Below are 21,752 nucleotides of genomic sequence, written 5' to 3' on the forward strand. Positions count from 1 at the left end.
TGAACAGTCGCCACTGACCCATCAAGTCATACATCCAGTAAGAGCGTTGCAATTTCTATGATGACCATAAACTTACTGTACTTATCTCAACATATTATTATGACCCAATCATGATTATCGCTCGGTGGCCTTTCCACATCTGTTTGTTACAATGTGGGGGTTCAATAACGCCCACTATGCTGTCCTAGTTTACACAGTATAAAAAGCTTGATGGTTGTTCACTGGCTGTCTCTTGGAGTACCCAAAGGTAAGCACGGAGGAGGAGATTTCTCCTTAATGTCTCTAATACTTACTGAGATTTATATTCAAAACATCTCCCTAAGGTTGTCTTTTGTTTTAGTGAGGTTCTATGGGCAGTAGCTTGTGTTTACTAATGTTTAGTATCATCATGACACGCAGTTATGGATTAAGCTGTTCTGGGTTGACAAGATTACGTAGGCTTCATTGTAATTGTTGGATTACATCATTAATGTGCCGGCGGGTAGATGGTGCAAACATTGTCATGAAAATGCATGCCAAAGATTTCTGAAAATGAATGATCACATATATTTTCTACCATGTTTACAATATCACTTTAATCTTTATCAGAACAAAGGTTCCGAGTGAAGGCTTGCAAGCTTTAATATCAAGATGACCAGGCTCACCATTCTGGCAGGTAAAATGGTCGCCATAAAACTTCCGTAAATCGGAATAAATGTATTGTGTGTAGAATGGGTGTAACCATCAGTTATTAACCCCAGGTGTCTGTTTCTTTCCTTAGGCTTGTGCCTGGTGTTATGCCACATGGGTAAGTGATGTCAGTGTGACATCAGTAGGCTTACTATGTAGCTAATTGCTTCGAATAATCATACCTGTCACTAAATATATTTGCTTCAACATGCATTTTTGTTGGCCTAGGTTTGGTAATACAGGTTTAACTTAACATACATATCCTGCCAGACAGAGCACAGAAAGTAAGATCTGTGACACGTCTTCTTTCTCTCAATACAGCAACTGCCAACCACGAGATGATATGCTACTTCACCAACTGGTCCCAATACAGACCTAATGAAGGGAAGTACATGCCCCAAAGTGTGGACCCCTTCCTGTGCACCACCCTGATCTATGCCTTCGCAATGATCAACAGCAACAATGAACTGATCACCTATGAATGGAATGATGATGTTCTCTACAAGCAATTTAATGACCTGAAGACCAAGTAAGTTATCAAGGACAGATTTGCAAAGCACCTACTTCTAAATTGTCCTTGAAATGCACAGGTCGACTATTGTTTGCTAGTTTTGCATAACTTTCTCTCCTGTCTTTAGGAATCCTCATCTGAAGACTCTACTGGCTGTTGGAGGATGGAACTTTGGTTCAGCCCAGTGAGTATTCCTTTTCCTCACACCCCAAGTTATATGACTATAAATATGCTCTGCATATCTTAGTTGAATCACACGTTTTACTGATATTGTAAGGCTATCAAGCAATTTTTCTGTTTTTTGTGAACATTACTGAACAACCTTTCTTCTCACTAGGTTTTCCAAAACGGTGTCCAATGCTGCCAACCGTCAGAAGTTCATCCAGTCGAGCATCAAATTCCTGAGGACTTATGGCTTTGATGGTCTGGATCTGGACTGGGAGTATCCTGGAGCTCGTGGAAGTCCACCTGAGGACAAGCAGAGGTTCACTCTGCTCTGCCAGGTAAGGCATTTGCTCTTTAAGTCCATTGCTTAACTAAACATCACAATATTCATTTGTGCTAGATCTAATAAACTTACCAACTGTGGTTTAAATTTACAGGAGGCAGTTGCTGCCTATGAGGCTGAGGCAGCAGAGACAGGAAACAGCCAGCTCATGCTGACTGCTGCTGTGGCTGCAGGAAAGGGAACCATTGATGCTGCATATGAGATTGCTGAGATTGCAAAGTCAGTCTAGCATCAACAGCTCTTATTTAAAAAAGCAGGAATTGTAAATTTGCCACAGCAAATCATTCTTACGGTGGCTACGCCTTTGTGTGTTTATGTGTTTCCAGGTATCTGGACTTTATTAATGTGATGACCTATGACTTCCATGGAACTTGGGAGACATTCACTGGACACAATAGTCCACTGTTCCGTGGCTCTGAGGACTCGGGTGACCTCATCTTCTTCAACACTGTAAGGAGACATGCGGGTATATTTAACCTATAGAGCAAGAGGCATGAGCTGAAGTGATGGTGAATGGCACATGTTCTACTGTGTTACATACTGTAGGTGCCAAGTATGTTGTTTTTTTGCACTCATCCATGACGACTTCTATTGTTTACCCTCATTCGTCCTTTAGGATTATGCTATGAAGTACTGGAGAGACCAGGGAACCCCAGTAGAGAAGCTGAGGATGGGTTTCGCCACTTACGGCCGCACCTACCGTCTGACATCATCAAACACCAGTGTTGGAGCCCCGGCTAGCGGTGCCGCATCAGCTGGACCATACACACGGGAAGCTGGCTTCTGGTCCTACTATGAGGTGATGTGAAAATATCTATCCTCTGGTCCAGCACAAGTGAATGAAACAAATATTTATCATTAGCTTTGTAAGGGACACCGCTCTTTTTACACTGAGCTCCTTTCTCTGGTGACATTGCAATGTGTAACATGACCTTCAGGCATTCTGTATTTCTAACTTAAATCTTTTGGGGTTCAGATCTGTGGCTTTTTAAAGGGCACCACCGTGCAGTGGATTGAAGACCAGAAAGTTCCATATGCCGCCAAGAACAATGAATGGGTTGGCTTTGATTCCCAGGAGAGCTATGACATTAAGGTAGGTGGCATTTCAGCACTCTATATTCCACATATCCATGGTGCATTTGTTAGAGCATATAGTTCAGTGAATCATTCTTTCACCTTTGTCTTTTCACCCCACAGGTCCGCTATTTGAAGGAAAATAAATTTGGTGGTGCCTTTGTGTGGGCACTGGATCTGGACGACTTTGCTGGACGGTTTTGCGGACAAGGCAACCACCCTCTGCTGTCACATCTCCGCAAACTCCTTGATATTGGTACATTTTTATGAAGCTTTTCCTCATTTCAGATTCCATATCAGATTTCTGGTCATCTTTCTGGTCATCTAACAATAAATGTGCAAAATCTCAAAATCTTCAAACTGGCCGCACGTGTTGCCGATGACCCGGTGAGCCGATGAGGGAGTGTCGTGCCCGGTGTTGAGAAGGATTGGCAGTTGTCCAGAACTGCCGATCCAACCGATACACCATATATAGGCATATGGAGATCCAGTTGTCCAGAACTGCTGATCCATTGCCCATATATGGGCATGCCCAACCAACAACTTCAAATTCGATGTGCGTATCGGCGAGGACCCGAGGGCGTGATGCCAATTGGGAAGCTTGTCATCCTTGATTGTAAAGCACTTTGGGTCAAGTGCTGTCGTTTGTGCTATGTAAATAAAGATGACATGTCTTGACTTGTCCCTTCCATTCTCTTCTGCCCATTTAGAGCTGCCCCCCCTGCCCCCCACTACTACCCCAAAACCCGGTGCTAGCACAACTACCAAACGGCCCACAACTACTACCACCACCACGCACGCCCCAGGATCAGGTTTCTGCAACGGCAAACCAGATGGCTACTATGTTGTCCCAGAAAACAGGAGCAGCTTCTACCAGTGTGCAGGTGGTGTCTCCTACCTGAGGCCCTGCGCCTCTGGCACCATCTTTGCTGAGAGCTGCAAGTGCTGCACCTGGCCCTGAACAATATAGTGTTTGTTTGCTGGTGAACGCTCAAAGTAGTATATAATTATATTTATAGATATTATGTTCCCATCTTAAGGCTGATTAAAAAAATATTTATATTTATTGTGTAAAGAATGTTTCCTTGATTAGTTTTGTACAGTTAAAATTCAGTTTTCTTGTGAAATGTATACTGTATATTTTACAGATTGTAAACAAACAAATTAAAGTACGTCTTTGCATATTGCTGAATATTATAACATTATTGCATTCGCATTAATGCAGTAACTAGTTTATAAGAGATAACAAAAATGAACATTAGGCATAACTTCAGGTATCTACAAAAGATGTGACTTCATGTTGGGTTTTTATTACAGAGATTTTCTTTTTGAGGTACAGTAGAAAAGCATGTTCCATGGATCTACCATAATTTGTACCAATGGGTCACACCGAGTACTATTGGTGGGAACTAAAGCAGCAGTAGAGATGAGATCGTTTTAATGAGGGGTGATACGATGAAAACATTTCATCCTTAAAAGTGGAGTAAGTGATATATTTGTTCAGATAAGTGTTAAATAGTTCTATATTCCCATAGCAATCATTGCTATGGAGTGTTGGTTCAGTAACAGGTGTCTCCCCTTCTCTCCAGCTCTTTAGCTAATGTAAAATAAATGTTTAGGTCAGGATACCAATTTGATCAGACACAATTGGAACTGGAACACAATTAAATTAAAGTTGATATTTGTTTTTTGTGGGGGTCTCTCTTCTGATTGGACAAAATTGGTATCCCAAACTGAAGATGTAAGAGCTGGAGAGACAGAGAGACCCTTGTTACTGAACAAACACTCAATAGCAATGATTACTATCGGCATAGAGCTTTAACTTTTGAACAAACAAATATATCCCTTACACAACCTTTATCTGTAAACATCTTTTCACTCAGTCATATCAACATTCCCAAACTCACTTGTATTAATAATAATAATAATAACTAGAAAAAGTGCTCCTCGGAACACAGGTCTCCGCCAGGTCAGGTAGGTGAGTGTGGACCAGCAATGTTCTGAATTCGCCAATCAGGATGGAATGTGAAAAATCGGACGGATCCGTCTTGATCACTTGATATAGAGATAATGTGTACCGGTTTGCGTGATGAATCAAGTTTTGTAAAAATAGGCCTCCTGGTGGCGCTATAATAGGCCAATGTTGAAGGGGTGGCATTTGTTCCTCAACGTAGTGTGAATGTGCGTGCAAAGTTTCACGGCAATCGGACACTGCGTTCATGATTTGCGGCATTTAGTTCAATACGGGCCATTCCTGCAAACTTTGGATGTCAATCGTAGCCAATCAGGATGGAATATGAAAAATCAAACAGATCCGTCTTGATCTCATGACTATAGAGATCATGTGTAACGATTTATGTTAAATTTGGATACAATCTGAAGGAGTAATATCCAAAAATGTGTTTTACATAAGTCGGCCTCCTGGTGGCGCTATAAAAGGCAAATGTAAAAAATGCATGGCAAAGGTTTTTCCTTCACCTGTTGGGAGTGCGCATACAAAGTTGTAAACAGATCGGTGCAGTTACGGGTAAAAACACGAATCGGCCTGTTATAGCGCCACCATGTATGCATTTCTTCCTCGGCCTAGTGGGAATGTACGTGCAAAATTTCACGGAAATTGCATGCTGTGTTCATGATTTGAGGCATTTTGTTCAACACGGAGCACTTCTGCAAACTTTGGAAGCCATTTTGAGCCAATCAGGATGGAATCAGAAAAATCTGAAAAACTATTTTCGTTTAATGACTATAGAGATACTGTGTACCGATTTGTGTGACGTTTGGACAAAATCTGTAGGAGTACTGTCAAAAAAAATGTTTTGCAAAAAGCGGCCTCCTGGTGGCGCTATAACAGGCCCATGTGAAAGATTTGGGGCAGAGGTTCTGAATTTAGCCTGGTAAACCCTCCCTCCAGAAATCTCATTTGTATTTTATTTCAGGAGTGAGTCTGGCCTGCAGACCTATATGGGCAATTTGGCTGTGGGCTGGAGCTGGGCGGGAGTAAAAGCTTTGATGTCCAAGTGGCCCTTTGATGTCCAATTAAGCCACTTTAGGCTGCAGTGATTATCACCAGGAGTAATTGGTTTGTCTTTGATGTTAATGAGCAGCTTGTATGAAAGGTGTATTGATTAATGACGTGTGAACCACTCGGGTTCCACCTGATTGGCCTACCCCCGCTGTCAATCACAAAACAATGAGCAAGGACGCTGATTGGCTCGGTTATTTGGTAATGCACTAGAAACGCCCATACAAGCCTTCATGCCAGACTCACTCCTGGAATCAAATGGAAATTAGATTTCCGGAGGGAGGGTTTACCAGGCTATTCTGAATTGGCATCCAGGGAGTGTGTGTGCACAGTTTCGTTGCGATCAAGCCCACGATGTCGGAGATTAGCTGTTCACAGACGGACACACACACGGACACACACACGGATACACGGACACACGGACGGAGGGACGGACAGGGGGCAAAACATACTCTCTCGCCAGGCCTTTCGGCCTGGCGGAGACAATAATAATATGAGTTAGTTAACTATATAATAATACACTTTGTATTATCCTTCTCTATGTTTACAATCAATTTACAAATTCTTTACACAAAAACATCTGTCTAACCCATCCAAGGGTGAGCGAGAAAATAGCAACCAGGAGAATGAGACTAGCAGGACACTGCCAAAGACACCAGGAGCTGCCAGCCAGCAAATTGGTGCTGTGGGAACCAACACACGGGCATCGGTCACGAGGACGTCCCACATTAACATACGTTAGTTAGAAAGATGCAGGAGCGCAAAGCACCAACGAGCTGGCCAGATGTATGGAGAACTGGGATGACTGGAAGCGACGATGGAGGACTCGTCTGAGGACGACCTAGACTCAGATATTTAATATGAAGAAGAAAGGAATTGTACAATAAATGTTTGCATACCAAAATAGTATGTTTGGTCACTTGGCAGTAATGGGTAATTATCCACCCCACCCATGTTGATGGTTAGATTGATGTGTGTACTCAGTTTTGTTAAACCTTGAGGAAGACTATCTTGTCAAAACGTTGGTTTCCTGATTTTTAAAAATAAATGTTTGCATCGTGGCTAAGAGCTGTGCGGCCTCCTCCTTCTCAACATTATAATCTGCCGTGGTTAGCACCTCATCAACGCTGGTGTGCGCTCCCTCCAATGCGTTTACCATTCACATCCACCACTTTTATGGTGTTGAATGGCTGCCTTACACAACTACTATTTTATGTGGGTCTATGCAACATTTTCGTTTGCCACCTTTTTCTTTGAATTTCATCTTTACAGATTGCAACCATGATACTAACCCCACTGGAGCAGAAGAATCATCATTTCCTGTGTATTATTACCACTTGTAATATAAGAAATAAGCTTGCTGATTCAGTAATCTTTGTGTCATTAATGCTCAGGACAAACAATGTAGTTTGACACTTAATTGATAAGAGCCAAGTTTTTATTCTTATCTAATAGGCATCAGTAGGTTCGCTGGACAAAGTCTGCAAATCACTGTCGTAGACGGCATGTGAAGACATGCCGCTATTGGACCTAACCTTGTTAAGTTAAAGACAATTAATATTTAACTAGGGAACATGACATCAATGAGAGGATGTCTTTCAGTAACCTTTTCTTTTGATGGTAATGACATTTAGTTTGATGCTGATTGGTGGATAACCTGTCGCCCCAAATACAGAATCCACCAAGATGGCAGGTTATTTCACCAACTGGACTCAGTATAGAGCTGGAAAGTGAAGTACTTGCAGATAAATGTGGACCTCTTCATGTGCCCCCATCTGATCTATGCCTTCTCCATCATCAACCATGAGAATGAGTTGCTCGTCTTTGAATGGAAAGAAAATGGGCCCTTGAGTGTGATTCAGATCATTTTTGTCATATACAGATATGCAATGATGATACATGGGTAATATGTAATATGTAATATATATGTGTTGTTGTTGTCCAATGTCAAGTAACTATTTGATCATGTGATGAGACGATCCAATACAGCTACTTTAGGCGTGAGATTTGAACATCAAGACCAACAAGAACTGAAAGTTGAGCGAACACATGCTGACTTTCAAACATGAAAGTGGCAGTAAGAAAATACAACAGAAAAGAACAGAAGAAATTAGATTTTTTTTTTATGAACAGTCGCCAGCCGACAACCCCACCCCCCACACACTTATGCCACTGACCCATCAAGTCATACATCCAGTAAGAGCATTGCAATTTCTATGAAGACCATAAATTAACTTACTTATCTCCACAGATTATTATGACCCAATCATGTTTATCGCTCGGTGTCCTTTCCATGCATCTGTTTGTTACAATGTGGGGGTTCAATAACGCCCACTATGCTGTCCTAGTTTACACAGTATAAAAAGCTTGATGGTTGTTCACTGGCTGTTTCTTGGAGTACCCAAAGGTAAGCACGGAGGAGGAATTGGTGGTGGCGCACACATATTTCTCCTTAATGTCTCTAATACTTACTGAGATTAATATTCAGTTTGTCTTTTGTTTTAGTGACGTTCTATGGGCAGTAGCTTGTGTTTACTAATGTTTAGTATCACCATGACACGCAGTTATGGACTAAGCTGTTCTGGGTTGACAAGATTACGTAGGCTTCATTGTAATTGTTAGATTACATCATTAATGTGCCGGTGGGCATGAAAATGCATGCCAAAGATTTCTGAAAGATAATATATTTTCTATCATGTTTACAATATCACTTTAATCTTTATCAGAACAAAGGTTCCAAGTGAAGGCTTGAGAGCTTTAATATCAAGATGACCAGGCTCACCATTCTGGCAGGTAAAATGGTTGCCATAAACCTTTCTGTAAATCAGAATAAATGTATTGCGTGTAGAATGGGTGTAACCATCAGTTATTAACCCCAGGTGTCTGTTTCTTTCCTTAGGCTTGTGCCTGGTGTTATGCCACATGGGTAAGTGATGTCAGTATGACATCAGTAGTCTTACTAGGTAGCTAATTGCTTCAAATAATTATACCTGTCACAAAATGTATTGTGGACCTCAACATGCATTTTTGTTGGCCTACGTTTGGTAATACAGGTTTAACTTAACATACATATCCTACCTTTAGACAGAGCACAGAAAATAAGATCTCAATCTTTCTCTCAATACAGCAACTGCCAACCATGAGATGATATGCTACTTCACCAACTGGTCCCAATACAGACCTAATGAAGGGAAGTATATGCCCCAAAGTGTGGACCCCTTCCTGTGCACCACCCTGATCTATGCCTTCGCAATGATCAACAGCAACAATGAACTGATCACCTATGAATGGAATGATGATGTTCTCTACAAGCAATTCAATGACCTGAAGACCAAGTAAGTTATCTAGGACAGATTTGCAAAGCACCTACTTCTAAATTGTCCTTGAAATGTACAGGTCGACTAATGTTTGCTAGTTTTGCATAACTTTCTCTCCTGTCTTTAGGAATCCTCATCTGAAGACTCTACTGGCTGTTGGAGGATGGAACTTTGGTTCAGCCCAGTGAGTATTCCTTTTCCTCACACCCCAAGTTAAATGACTATAAATATGCTCTGCACATCTTAGTTGAATCACACGTTTTACTGATATTGTAAGGCTATCAAGCCATTTTTCAGGTTTTTGTGAAGATTACTGAACAACTTTTCTTCTCACTAGGTTTTCCAAAACGGTGTCCAATGCTGCCAACCGTCAGAAGTTCATCCAGTCGAGCATCAAATTCCTGAGGACTTATGGCTTTGATGGTCTGGATCTGGACTGGGAGTATCCTGGAGCTCGTGGAAGTCCACCTGAGGACAAGCAGAGGTTCACTCTGCTCTGCCAGGTAAGGCATTTGCTCTTTAAGTCCATTGCTTAACTAAACATCACAATATTCATTCAATGTTCTAGATCTAATAAACTTACCAACTGTGGTTTAAATTTATAGGAGGCAGTTGCTGCCTATGAGGCTGAGGCAGCAGAGACAGGAAACAGCCAGCTCATGCTGACTGCTGCTGTGGCTGCAGGAAAGGGAACCATTGATGCTGCATATGAGATTGCTGAGATTGCAAAGTCAGTCTATAGCATCAACAGCTCTTATTTGAAAAAGCAGGAATTGTAAATTACCACAGAAAATCATTCTTACGGTAGCTAAGCCATTGTGTGTTTATGTGTTTCCAGGTATCTGGACTTTATTAATGTGATGACCTATGACTTCCATGGAACTTGGGAGACATTCACTGGACACAATAGTCCACTGTTCCGTGGCTCTGAGGACTCGGGTGACCTCATCTTCTTCAACACTGTAAGGAGACATGCGGGTATATTTAACCTATAGAGCAAGAGGCATGAGCTGAAGTGATGGTGAATGGCACATGTTCTACTGTGTTACATACTGTAGGTGCCAAGTATGTTGTTTTTTTGCACTCATCCATGACGACTTCTATTGTTTACCTTCATACGTCTTTTAGGATTATGCTATGAAGTACTGGAGAGACCAGGGAACCCCCGTAGAGAAGCTGAGGATGGGTTTCGCCGCTTACGGCCGCACCTTCCGTCTGACATCATCAAACACTGGTGTTGGAGCCCCGGCTAGCGGTGCTGCATCAGCTGGACCATACACACGGGAAGCTGGCTTCTGGTCCTACTATGAGGTGATGTGAATCTAATGTCTTGTCTAGCACAAGTGAATGGATTTAGCTGCTTTATTGCGCTTCTCAGATCTGTGGCTTTGTAAGGGGCACAACCCTCTTTTTAAAGCAATCCTTTCTCTGGTGACATTACAATGTGTAACATGACTGTCATGTATTCTATATGCCCAACTTAACTTTTTTGGTGGTTTAGATCTGTGGCTTTTTAAAAGGCACCACCGTGCAGTGGATTGAAGACCAGAAAGTTCCATATGCCGCCAAGAACAATGAATGGGTTGGCTTTGATACACAGGAGAGCTATGACATCAAGGTAGGAGGCATATTATCACCATATATTCCACACATCCATGGTGCATTTGTTAGAGCATAGTTCAGTGAATCGTTCTTTCACCTTTGTCCTTCCACACGACAGGTCCGCTACCTGAAGGAGAATAAATATGGTGGTGCCTTTGTGTGGGCACTGGATCTGGACGACTTTGCTGGACGATTCTGCGGACAAGGCAACCACCCTCTACTGTCACATCTCCGCAAGATCCTTGATATTGGTAAATGTTTGTGGAGCTTTTCCTCATTCCAGATTCCAGATCAAATTTGTGGTCATCATTCTGGTCACATTACTAACTTTGTTGCTATTTCTTCACACCCACCACAGCCACAGTGCAGTTCTGTTAAACTCATTTTCCACACCTTCCATTCTCTTCTGCCCATTTAGAGCTGCCCCCCCTGCCCCCCACCACTACCCCAAAACCCGGTGCTAGCACAACCACCAAACGGCCAACAACTACCTCCGCCACCACGCATGTCCCAGGATCCGGCTTCTGCAACGGCAAACCAGATGGCCACTACGCTAACCCAGATGACAACAACAGGTTCTACCAGTGTTCAGGTGGCGTCACCCACATGAGGCGCTGTGGCCCTGGCACCATCTACGATCAGAGCTGCCAGTGCTGCGTCTGGCCCTGAATAATATCTACTAGAATATTTGACAATACAGTAATGATTTTTAATTTTTTTGTTTATTTCTCATCTGACAAAGACAATATTGAGATTTTGTATTCTCATGCTTAGTTGTTTATTGTGTCTGAGGCTATTAAATTACCAACAAATAAATAAGTATTTTTCCGGCAAAATGTGATTGTCATTGCAGTCCTTTAACCCCGCAAAATATACAATAGAATATAGTATGCCCATGAACTTGTTACCCGAAACTTAAGTGGCTTCAGTGAGACTCATTGTACTGGACGTCATAATACAGGTCAAAGTTTAGCACTCAGCTGATTCTCTTAACACAGACCTTACACCCTCAGCTCATGGCTGAGGGTGACAGTACCCAGGGGGGGGTATATCATCATCACCACAGAGCAGAGGGTGTGAGAATTACTCAGGCTAGAGGGGACAGTTGGATTTCAGACAAATCCTCTCAAAATGACATTCTTCTAGCTGTCAGATATTGGATGACCTCTTCCTGACATCATCATAGGATATTTGAAGTGCCTTTTGACATTTCTGTTGGATGGTCAAGAAACTTGTTTTAACAACATCAGCAAAGTCTTACCAACAGAATGTCTTGAGATTGAAGGCTATCAAATTATACACGGAAACAATTGTTTTCCCAGGCATCCTCCACCAACATCTACTATGTTTTTGCCAACAGTTGTTCAACACTACCCTAGAGGTACATCCAACAGAGTTTAGTGTGACATCTCCTTTGTCTCAGTTGTCTGCGTCTGTGAACCACTATGTCACCAGCCACATATCATTACACCATTGGATATTAAAATGTACAGGTAAAGGCTTTGGGTTTCGTGTAAGGCTACAATGTCACCAGCGCTCTAGGTGGGGAAAAATCATGAAATTGGGTCACTCTGGGAACACTCTGACACCAATATAATAAATAACAATATCCCATATCCACTGCTTTTTGGTGTATAATATTTTTTTAAGCATCCTCCTCACACAGGTAAAGAGATCCACATGAAAGGAGCTTTTTTGTGTGTCACATTAAATTGGTCATTTATCTTAGCACTTGTCCTTCTTGTAAATCATATGTCGGAAAGGCGAGTAGATCACTGAAAGCTTTTATTGCTGAACATAGAAGCACTATTGGAAGCAAAAACATAAATTATCCAGTAACAGCACATTTTGTTGAATTAGTCATCCTGTTTCCTTTCTAAGATACAATATAGTGGTATTGAGAAGGAATCACTGCCCCCAAGAGGAGGTAACTGGGATGTTTCTGAGAACCCTGTAACCTCATGGATTGAATATAAATTAGATTATGACTTGAAGTGTTTCTCGTAATGTAACTCTATTTATTTACTTTATGTTCATCTATTAGAAATATTCAAAAATATATGTTTATATCCATTTTAAATAGGCCTATTCTTGGCCAAAGCAATTTGCGGTAAAATTGTAGTCTGTAGTATGAGACATAATGGTTCTTGTTACTTTCTTTCAAGGGATTTGATTACCGTATTCCATGTCGTTAAGAGCTTTGATTCACTGAAGGCCTCTTGATTGTTTTTCTCACCCTAATGGTGAAACGTGATTGTCTGATCACCATCACGTTTCTACACAGTAAAATCCTCAGGGTAAATTTAACGCCAAGAGTGTGCAGTAGGCCATCTGTAAGGGTGCATTTGGTTCCATATGTACACCCTTAGGAGTTAAATTAACATTATGGATTTTACTCCTGGGTGTCAGGTGCGGCCTACATGACCTGTGTGCTATATTATTGTTGATCTTAAAGAAGGCCTGAGGGCCAAAACGTCATCCAAATGAAAGAGAAATGCATATGGAGCCAGCACGTGCAACAATTTCCCCTACTCTCAAGTTTTCCAGTAACCTCATTAAAATTGTAAGTGCATTACTTTTCTATTAGATAGTGGCGTTTAAATCAGCATTCAATGAGATTTGTTTTATACATACCGGATGGGTTGCTAGGAATGAATCTCACATGAACCTATTCATGTGAGATTTAACTTTTCATTTTTTTAATGAGGAAAGAAATACACCAGTATTTTTGCTGTATGTTTTTCACTCTGTAGTGCACACAAAATATATCACCAGTACATAATATACTCCATCTCAAATATGACTTTAAGTTGATTAATAGGTCATATTACTTTTACATAAGATACGTTAGATAACAAAAGACAGATGCTATAATAACTCTACCCATGGGCCCAGCCCATGTCCAATACATCATAATGTACGTATAATTATGTCTCTCAGGGAACATCTATTTCAATGTTAATGCTGTGACCATTGCAATGCTGCACCACGTGACTGAGAGTAATCGGAGAGGTGGCTTTGTGTGACGTTAGAGTATGAATACATATTGTTGTTGTTCTGTCTGCAGTCTGTGTGAGGTGCTCCATGATGGGACTTACCCTTTCTCCAGAGCTCAAACTGTGGAATAAGCAAGGGCTGCTAACATGAATGCAGGAATAGCATGCATAATTGGTAAGCATTTCATTTCTCTGTTGCTGTTGTATCTTGTGTCCGTGAGTCTTATAGAGAGGTTGCATCTTAAAATGAAATCAATTTATTTATGTAATTTTGAATAAAGCACTGTTGAATTGATATTTGCATTGTGTCTTCTTACAGTAGGTCTGCAACTTTTCATTCAGATCGGTGAGTATCAAATACCTTTTTGTCAAACACAAATGGCAAAAATGTAATACTGTTAAAAATCTATGTATCCTATCCGGACTGTAATAGCCAAGCCCTCCTCCGTACATGTCATCTTTAAGTTAAATATAACATTTTCATCTGTTTTGTTGTTTTTACACACAAACCTCATTACAAAACTAATAGTTCTATTCTGTTTCTCATCCCAGCAACCACCACCAAACTTGTTTGTTACTTCACCAACTGGTCTCAGTATAGAACTGGCATAGGGAAATTCCTACCAGAGAATGTGGATCCTTTTCTGTGTACCCACATGGTTTATGCCTTTGCTATCATCAATTATGCTAGTGAGATCACTGAATCTGCCTGGAATGAGAACACTCTCTACAAATCATTTAATAAGCTCAAGGAGAGGTAAGACATTAATAATACAACCAAAAAAACACTTCTCTCTAAATGTTACCTGTGAAAAATACTGTAAAATTCCAAATAATATTTAATATCCATTTCTCTCTCTCTCTCTCTCTCTCTCTCTCTCTCTCTCTCTCTCTCTCTCTCTCTCTCTCTCTCTCTCTCTCTCTCTCTCCCCCCCTTCTGCGTCACCAACCAATGTAGAAACTCAAGGCTAAAGACTTTACTGTCTGTCAGAGAACAGAGAGATGGAGGATCCCTGTGAGTGAATCTCTCTTGCTAACTCTTTCTGAAAGCCATCTAGTAATGTATAATTTGTTGTCTCTTGAGTAGAAGAGTGACAGTAAAACTAAGTTTGTTGTACCGTATTCAATTTGATGTTTTGTGCTGTGATCTTCTGACCGTAATATGACTTGTTTTATCCTCTATCTATGTCATGCCAGCTTCTCCACAATGATGTCCAAAGCAGCAAACCGTCAGACATTCATCCAGTCCACCATCAAATATTTGAGAGCTCATGACTTTGATGGTCTAGATCTGGACTGGGAGTACCCTGGACATCCCCAGGACAAGCAAAAGTTCACACTTCTCTGCAAGGTATTTGCCTACATAACCTAAACATTCTATCTTTCTCTCAAATAACTCTTTGCTATCAACAATCGAATGATTATATGCTCTGCAATCTGCAGTCAATCATAGTTTAAACTATTTGGGCTGCACCTCCGCTGCCCACTGATAAGGCACACCAATTGAGAATGGCTGTAGGACCTATAATATATCAAGCAAGTGTCTCTGCAAGTTGATTTATTTATTTAAAATGTTCTCCAAATGTAGTTGTTACGCCAATTCCCAATTTCCCCTTATATATTATGAGACAAAAGTGTGTGTGTGTGGGTTAGCAGTGACAGGGACTGTGGGAGGATATATTGTAGACAACCATGTGTCTCCTTCGATACACATGATGGAGTCACCAGTCGCTTTCACCTGACAGTGTGGAGTCTCACCGGGAAGGCATAATGCCTGTGGACTCTGTGGAGGAACACGCTATCCTTCCTAGTTCCCAGACACTGCCCCCCCCCCTCCCCCACTGGATTCCCCCCAGGCCCCCACACACATGCATTTGGCAATTGAGGTGGAGCCCCTGGCCCAGCCAGATGCACCGTAAAGGATTCAAACCATATACCTCTACAGTGGTCCTGTGCCACCCGGACGCCGCTGCAAGACGCCGTACTGAAATTAATCAAATATAATGGCCGGCTTTCTTGAGACAATCAAACAAACATGCTTCGGAAAGTGGTCGTCAGTAACGTCAAGTATACCGTGTGAGGCGTAGTCAATGGGCTAAACATATCAGACTACCAGTAGGTCCTTATAGGCTCATCTTAGTGGAAGAAGATGCTCTAGGTAGGCTATTTGGTAGGCTTAAGGTGCACACTGAGAAACGTTTTATTGATATAAAAAACTATTGGATTTGGATTGGGCTTTTCAGCCGCTAATCCAGTTATAGGTCAAAATGTAAAGCGGTCTGTTATAGCGCCACCATGAGACAGATTTGAAAGAGGGTGGAGTGTCTTCCTCGGTCTACTGGGTGTGCGCATGCAAAGTTTGATGCAGATCTGTCGAGCAGTGTGTACGAGAACTGGCTGTACACACACGCACACGCACGCACGCGCGCGCACGCACGCACGCACGCACGCACACACACACACACACACACACACACACACACACACACACACACACACACACACACACACACACACACACACACACACACACACACACACACACACACACACACACACACACACACACACACACACACACACACACACAGTATCACATAGTATCACTGCAGTATCACACAAAACATGGTTTTCACCTCAATTAAAACTCATCTAAAAGATAGTTCAATTAGTATCTCTGGTAATTATTGGCATATTGTGGCTGGTACCTGGAGGGAGACATGTGGAGACACACCCTCCTTTGTACAGAAAGAAAATCAGTGTCACATGACACTATTCTCCATTTCAACATGTTAAACACTTACCAACTTCTTTCATCCTACAGTATCATTCAAGTTGATAATAGTCACAAAGATTGAAGTTCAAAGCTAGGCTTCCTATTTCAGGTGGAATGGGGACACAGAGCGTCATCAAACAACAACAGACGATGTTGCCCTTGAACATAATTTACTCTGGATCGTTTCCTGGGGCAACCAAGGAAATGGAATCGCTTAAAAGCTTTAGGGGGCCATTGCCTCCTATTTCACATCACGCGTCTTCACCTCAGGTTAACTTCCTTACAGCCAAAACAAAAAAAAACACACAATGTTTTTCTTCCTAGGAGCTTTCAGAGGCATATGAAGCTGAACGAAAGGCCAGAGGGAGCCAACCGCTCATTTTATCTGCAGCAGTCACAGCAGAGATAGATGCCATTGAGAAGGGATATGAAGTCGCTGAGATGTCAAAGTAAGGCTTGCAATGCTCTCACCACCTTAGACTGGTGGAAAGTAACTAAGTACATTTACTTAAGTACTGTACTTAAGTACAATTTTGAGGTATTTGTACTTTACTTGAGTATTTCCAATTTCCAATACTCTTACTTCTACTCCACTACATCTCAGAGGCAAATATTGTACTTTTACTCCACTACATGTATTTGAAAACTTTAGTTACTAGTTACTTTGCAGATATAAATTATGATATAATGAAACATACATTAACCACTTTAACCCTATTTTATATATAGGCTATTTGAAAATAGCCGATCTACAAGCTCACGACGCGTGGTGAGCTTGTAGATCTGCTATTTTCAAAGATTTAGTACTTTTACTTTTGGTACTTTAAGTACATTTTGATGCCAATACTTTTGTACTTTTACTCAAGTAAATTTTGAATTCTGGACTTTTACTTGTAACAGAGTATTTTTATATTGCAGTATTGGTACTGTTACTTGAGTAAAGAATTTGAGTACTTTTTCCACCACTGCCTTAGATAACATGTTCCCAATAAATATATTTTAATTGCAAGTGAAGAAGACTGTGCAGGAGTCCTTTCTTATAAGTTAAGGAATTTGTCATTGATTAATCACGTAGCTTTAATGACGCCTGTGTGTGTGTGTGTGTGTGTGTGTGTGTGTGTGTGTGTGTGTGTGTGTGTGTGTGTGTGTGTGTGTGTGTGTGTGTGTGTGTGTGTGTGTGTGTGTGTGTGTGTGTGTGTGTGTGTGTGTGTGTGTGCGCACGTGCGTGCGTGCGTGCACATGTGTGCCTGTGTAGGTACCTGGACTTCATCAGCGTTAAAACATGTGATCTTCATGTTCGTCAAAACAATGTGACAGTCCACCACAGCACCTTGTACCACGGAACAGATGCTACTAAAAATGATACCAACATAGTAAGAATTACGCAATATATCACAATGCAACTATACACAATATAACTATACACAACTTAACTATTACTACGGTAGGAGACCTGCACTGTATGATGAGCCCTCAATCATACAACTGACTGGATCTGAACTAGGTCTATAGTTTGCCATATACCATCATACATCTCGGCAACAAAGTTTGTCAATAAAAGCAATGCATTGGCTATAGCGCAACAGTCCATCCTCTTTGGTCCTCTCAGGATTATGTTATGCAGTACTGGCTGGACCGAGGAGCCCCTGCAGGGAAGCTGTTAATGGGCTTCCCCACACATGGACGAGCCTTTACCTTGTCCACACCAGAGAGTGGCCTGGGTGCCCCAATCAGTGGCCCTGGTTTACCTGGCCCGTATACACAGCAGATGGGTGTCTGGTCCTACTACGAGGTACGGCAATCTGGGAACTAGTGCCCTCACCCACCCATGTGTGTGCTCATGCGACTACACACACACACACACACACACACACACACACACACACACACACACACACACACGCACACGCACACGCACACGCACACGCACACACACACACACACACTTTTGTCTCATAGTATATAATAATATAATCATATTACCGTAGGTATTATGAATTATGATAATATATGATAATGTTATCTACGGTATAAAGTTCAAGTTGTGGGCCGCAGGATTGTCTGTGGCGGGCATATGGACTGGACATTCGCAGCTCATTTCAACTTGAACTTCATATACAGTAGTAGTAGATAATATTACAATCACATTACCATAGATATTATAATGTATAATATATCATTTAATATTATTCCTTATATTTCACTAAATACCATCATTACTTAAGTTAGTTGAACATGTGTGACTTGAACCCATATAGATTGAACCAATCAAACCACACACTTTGTTGCCTGGGGTCCCCTCAGGGGGTCTATAGGCTACTTGGCTCCCTCCTTTTTTCCCTCTACACCAAATCTCTTCGCCAACGAACGCCAATCTACAAGCTCACAAAGCATCGCGCTGCAATGTGTGAATCTTCACCTATTATGACATGCCCAGAATAGGGACGCTATAGAGTATGTGTTAAGATGCTTGTTTCCTCTTTAGATCTGCTCTTTCATCAGAGGGTCCTCTGTCAACTGGATTGATGCTCAGAGTGTCCCATATGCTGTCAAGGGGAACGAATGGGTGGGCTTTGACAACCAAGACAGCTATGAAGCCAAGGTCTGACCCTGCTGGCGGATGCAGACAAGATACATTTTAAATTCCTCTCCTGTTTCAAATTATTTTCAGATCCAACCCAGCTTCTTTCTGTTCTCCCTTATACAGGTGGAGTATCTGAAGAGCAGGGCGTTTGGAGGGGCCGTTGTATGGACACTGGACATGGATGACTTCTCTGGACAGTTCTGTCAGCTGGGCAGATACCCACTGATAGCACACCTGAAAACTCTTCTCATTAATGGTAAGGCCTACAGCCCTACACAGAGTCATATACAGTACAGTACAGTACAGTACAGTACAGTACAGTACAGTACAGTACAGTACAGTACAGTACAGTACAGTACAGTACAGTACAGTACAGTACAGACAACAGCATATATTAGCACATTTTCATATTTCATCGTATGACCATGTCGCTCTTTAGGAGTGTTGTGGTCATACAACAAAGCACAAATTAGGCTATATCAGATTAGGCAAACTAATGGTTTATATTTGGCCACACACGTCGCTGACTCCAGTGTTGAGGAACACATATTGATGTATTTTTCCCTTACTTTCCTTTGTAGACTCGAATGCATCAACATCAACATCACCATCACCACATCAAACCACTAACCCCACGACCTCTTCCTCCTTCCCTTCTGAAGTCACAAGTCCGACACAAGAGCAGCCGACCACCGGGAGAGGCCCCATCACCACGACAAGACCAGGAAGCACCTGCCTGCAAAACATCACTGTTGTGTTTCCCAATGTACGCTTCTGCACAAGAAAACGTGATGGATTGTACCTGAGATCAAATGATCCAAAGATTTTTTACCAATGTGTGCATGGGAAGACATCAACAGTGAGATGCCACGGCAGCAGCACTGTTATAATGGACCCGGTGTACAGCAAGGGAGAAGAAGCTGAGCCACTAGGGAGTATAGTTTTGATTAATCTTGCCATAGCCACACTACCCCATGTGTTGAGAGTATGGTGCAACAGGTGATTTTATAATGTATGGGAGAATTCAAACACTCCTGTTCCTGCGATATGGAGGAATGGAGATGGTGTGGACAGAATTGCCAATTAATAAAGACCAAAGATAAATTAAAAAAAATGTAAATACATTTGAATAGTTTTTATGACCAGACATTCCAGTATACAGTACCTCACTGTTCTACGCATCTTGCCAAAAATCTATATTCATTCTGTATACAATAAACGTGATGAAATTCCACAAAAACCTGAATATATCTTAACTTACAGCAATCTGGGAACCCATCGTCAAATAAAAAGGAAAAACAGCACTGAATCTGTTCTTGAGAGATTAAACTTACAGTAACAGTTACAGCAACTTATTAATAAGAAAACAGCTTGGCCAGAACATTCTTTAAAAAGTGTCAAAGAACTTAGACTATTGACTGGTACTGAATAAAATATTTAATTCTCTATTTTGTATTTTTGCTGGTTTCATTTCATAATAAAACATCACATTAACAGCAAATTAACACCCAAACCGACCCCTATTCATTCATTGACCTTACCGAAAGGGGTCATTTACAATGAGTGTTGGGCGGGAGGAGTAGAACGAAGGCTTTACATCCTCCCGGTGGGGGCTCCTCACTGGCAGGTGAGTCAGTAGGATGGCAACACAGTGACAACACAGAAATGTGTGTGGGGAGGAATCAATTGGCATAACGACAAACAATAATTGGCTTCTCTAAATTTTAGAAAAAGAAAAAAAATTAAGTTACAATGTTCACACAATTGCTTCTTGTATCATCATAACTCTTAACATAATTACATCTATACCTTGCTTATTGCAGCAAACAGTCCAAATGGAGTGTGTAATAACTTATCAAGACCACCAGATGGAGTCAGAGGGCACTGGCTAAATGAAGGTACATTTCATTACCCATTATTCAAACATGCTTGTCCATCTTCACTCATGTAGATTACAGTACATTCCACATAAGGAGGGTGTCAATGCTTAGCATATGCTGATTGGTTGACAGTAACTATGCTTAGGCCTTGATATATCCTGGGTGAGATGTTCTACAATACATCAAAGACACACATTCCACATGACTGCACCGTGTGTTGTGACATGGCTGTTGTTGGCTGTGCAAGTAAGGTGGAATGAGAGTGCCTAGCAGCTCCACCCATCTTGCTTGATCTTCTGGATACTGATCTGGTGTTTATATGCTGTCCAAGCAAACCAAGGGCAGGAAAGACTTTGGATGGATGGTCATTGATTTTCTCAAAGGCTTCTACAGCAGCCAGTGATGACGCTGTGAAGGCAGTGTCGCTAGACACCATGGCTGACAGGTCCTGGCACATTTGTGCAAACCTTGCTGCAGCAGCTTGATGTGACACTGGGACATACCTAATATAAATACTGTATTTTTTTATAGAGTTTACAAAGTGCTTTATGAAAATGGAAACTGTAACACGCCACGGTTAACATCAGTATAGAGAACAATATTAACGGAATTAAATTATAATTAAATTAAAGAAGAATATAATAATAATAACCTTCTTATAGATGGATAGACACCTGCAGAGCCACGGCGTGAAAAAAAGGAAGGAAGGAAGGAAGACAAAATAATCAGTAACAGACAGCTGGCACCACCAAGCTTATCTTTTTCAAGGCCGAGAGAAGTGGGAATACACAGCAGCTGAAATCCTTCACACGA

The 21,752-nt window shown here is 41.5% G+C and overlaps 3 protein-coding genes across 3 annotated transcripts; all 3 read left to right on the top strand.

The window, feature by feature from the left end:
- Nucleotides 1-1,007: 1,007 nt before the first annotated feature.
- Nucleotides 1,008-3,723, top strand: LOC308082731 (acidic mammalian chitinase-like; the record flags this gene model as incomplete). Its single annotated transcript, XM_080424707.1, has 9 exons — nucleotides 1,008-1,198; nucleotides 1,308-1,364; nucleotides 1,518-1,683; nucleotides 1,783-1,907; nucleotides 2,015-2,138; nucleotides 2,305-2,487; nucleotides 2,665-2,781; nucleotides 2,886-3,018; nucleotides 3,473-3,723. 9 exons carry the CDS (start codon nucleotides 1,008-1,010, stop codon nucleotides 3,721-3,723), a joined length of 1,347 nt encoding a protein of 448 aa, XP_080280833.1.
- Nucleotides 3,724-8,928: 5,205 nt separating this feature from the next.
- On the top strand, nucleotides 8,929-11,372 carry LOC308082732 (acidic mammalian chitinase-like; the record flags this gene model as incomplete). The annotated part of the gene is made up of 9 exons (XM_080424708.1): nucleotides 8,929-9,119; nucleotides 9,229-9,285; nucleotides 9,439-9,604; nucleotides 9,707-9,831; nucleotides 9,940-10,063; nucleotides 10,230-10,412; nucleotides 10,603-10,719; nucleotides 10,822-10,954; nucleotides 11,122-11,372. The coding sequence occupies 9 exons, from the start codon at nucleotides 8,929-8,931 to the stop codon at nucleotides 11,370-11,372; spliced, it is 1,347 nt and encodes a 448-aa protein (XP_080280834.1).
- A 2,407-nt stretch (nucleotides 11,373-13,779) lies between these two features.
- Nucleotides 13,780-21,342, top strand: LOC308081849 (acidic mammalian chitinase-like; the record flags this gene model as incomplete). The annotated part of the gene is made up of 9 exons (XM_080423470.1): nucleotides 13,780-13,874; nucleotides 14,019-14,045; nucleotides 14,252-14,456; nucleotides 14,897-15,050; nucleotides 18,085-18,267; nucleotides 18,961-19,077; nucleotides 19,183-19,315; nucleotides 19,641-19,825; nucleotides 21,271-21,342. Exons 1-9 carry the CDS (start codon nucleotides 13,847-13,849, stop codon nucleotides 21,340-21,342), a joined length of 1,104 nt encoding a protein of 367 aa, XP_080279596.1. The 5' UTR covers nucleotides 13,780-13,846.
- Between the last annotated feature and the right edge of the window lie 410 nt (nucleotides 21,343-21,752).

Source organism: Gymnoscopelus braueri, assembly GCF_963280865.1.
Source record: "Gymnoscopelus braueri genome assembly, chromosome: 3".
In the NCBI taxonomy this organism is placed as follows: Eukaryota; Metazoa; Chordata; class Actinopteri; order Myctophiformes; family Myctophidae; genus Gymnoscopelus; species Gymnoscopelus braueri.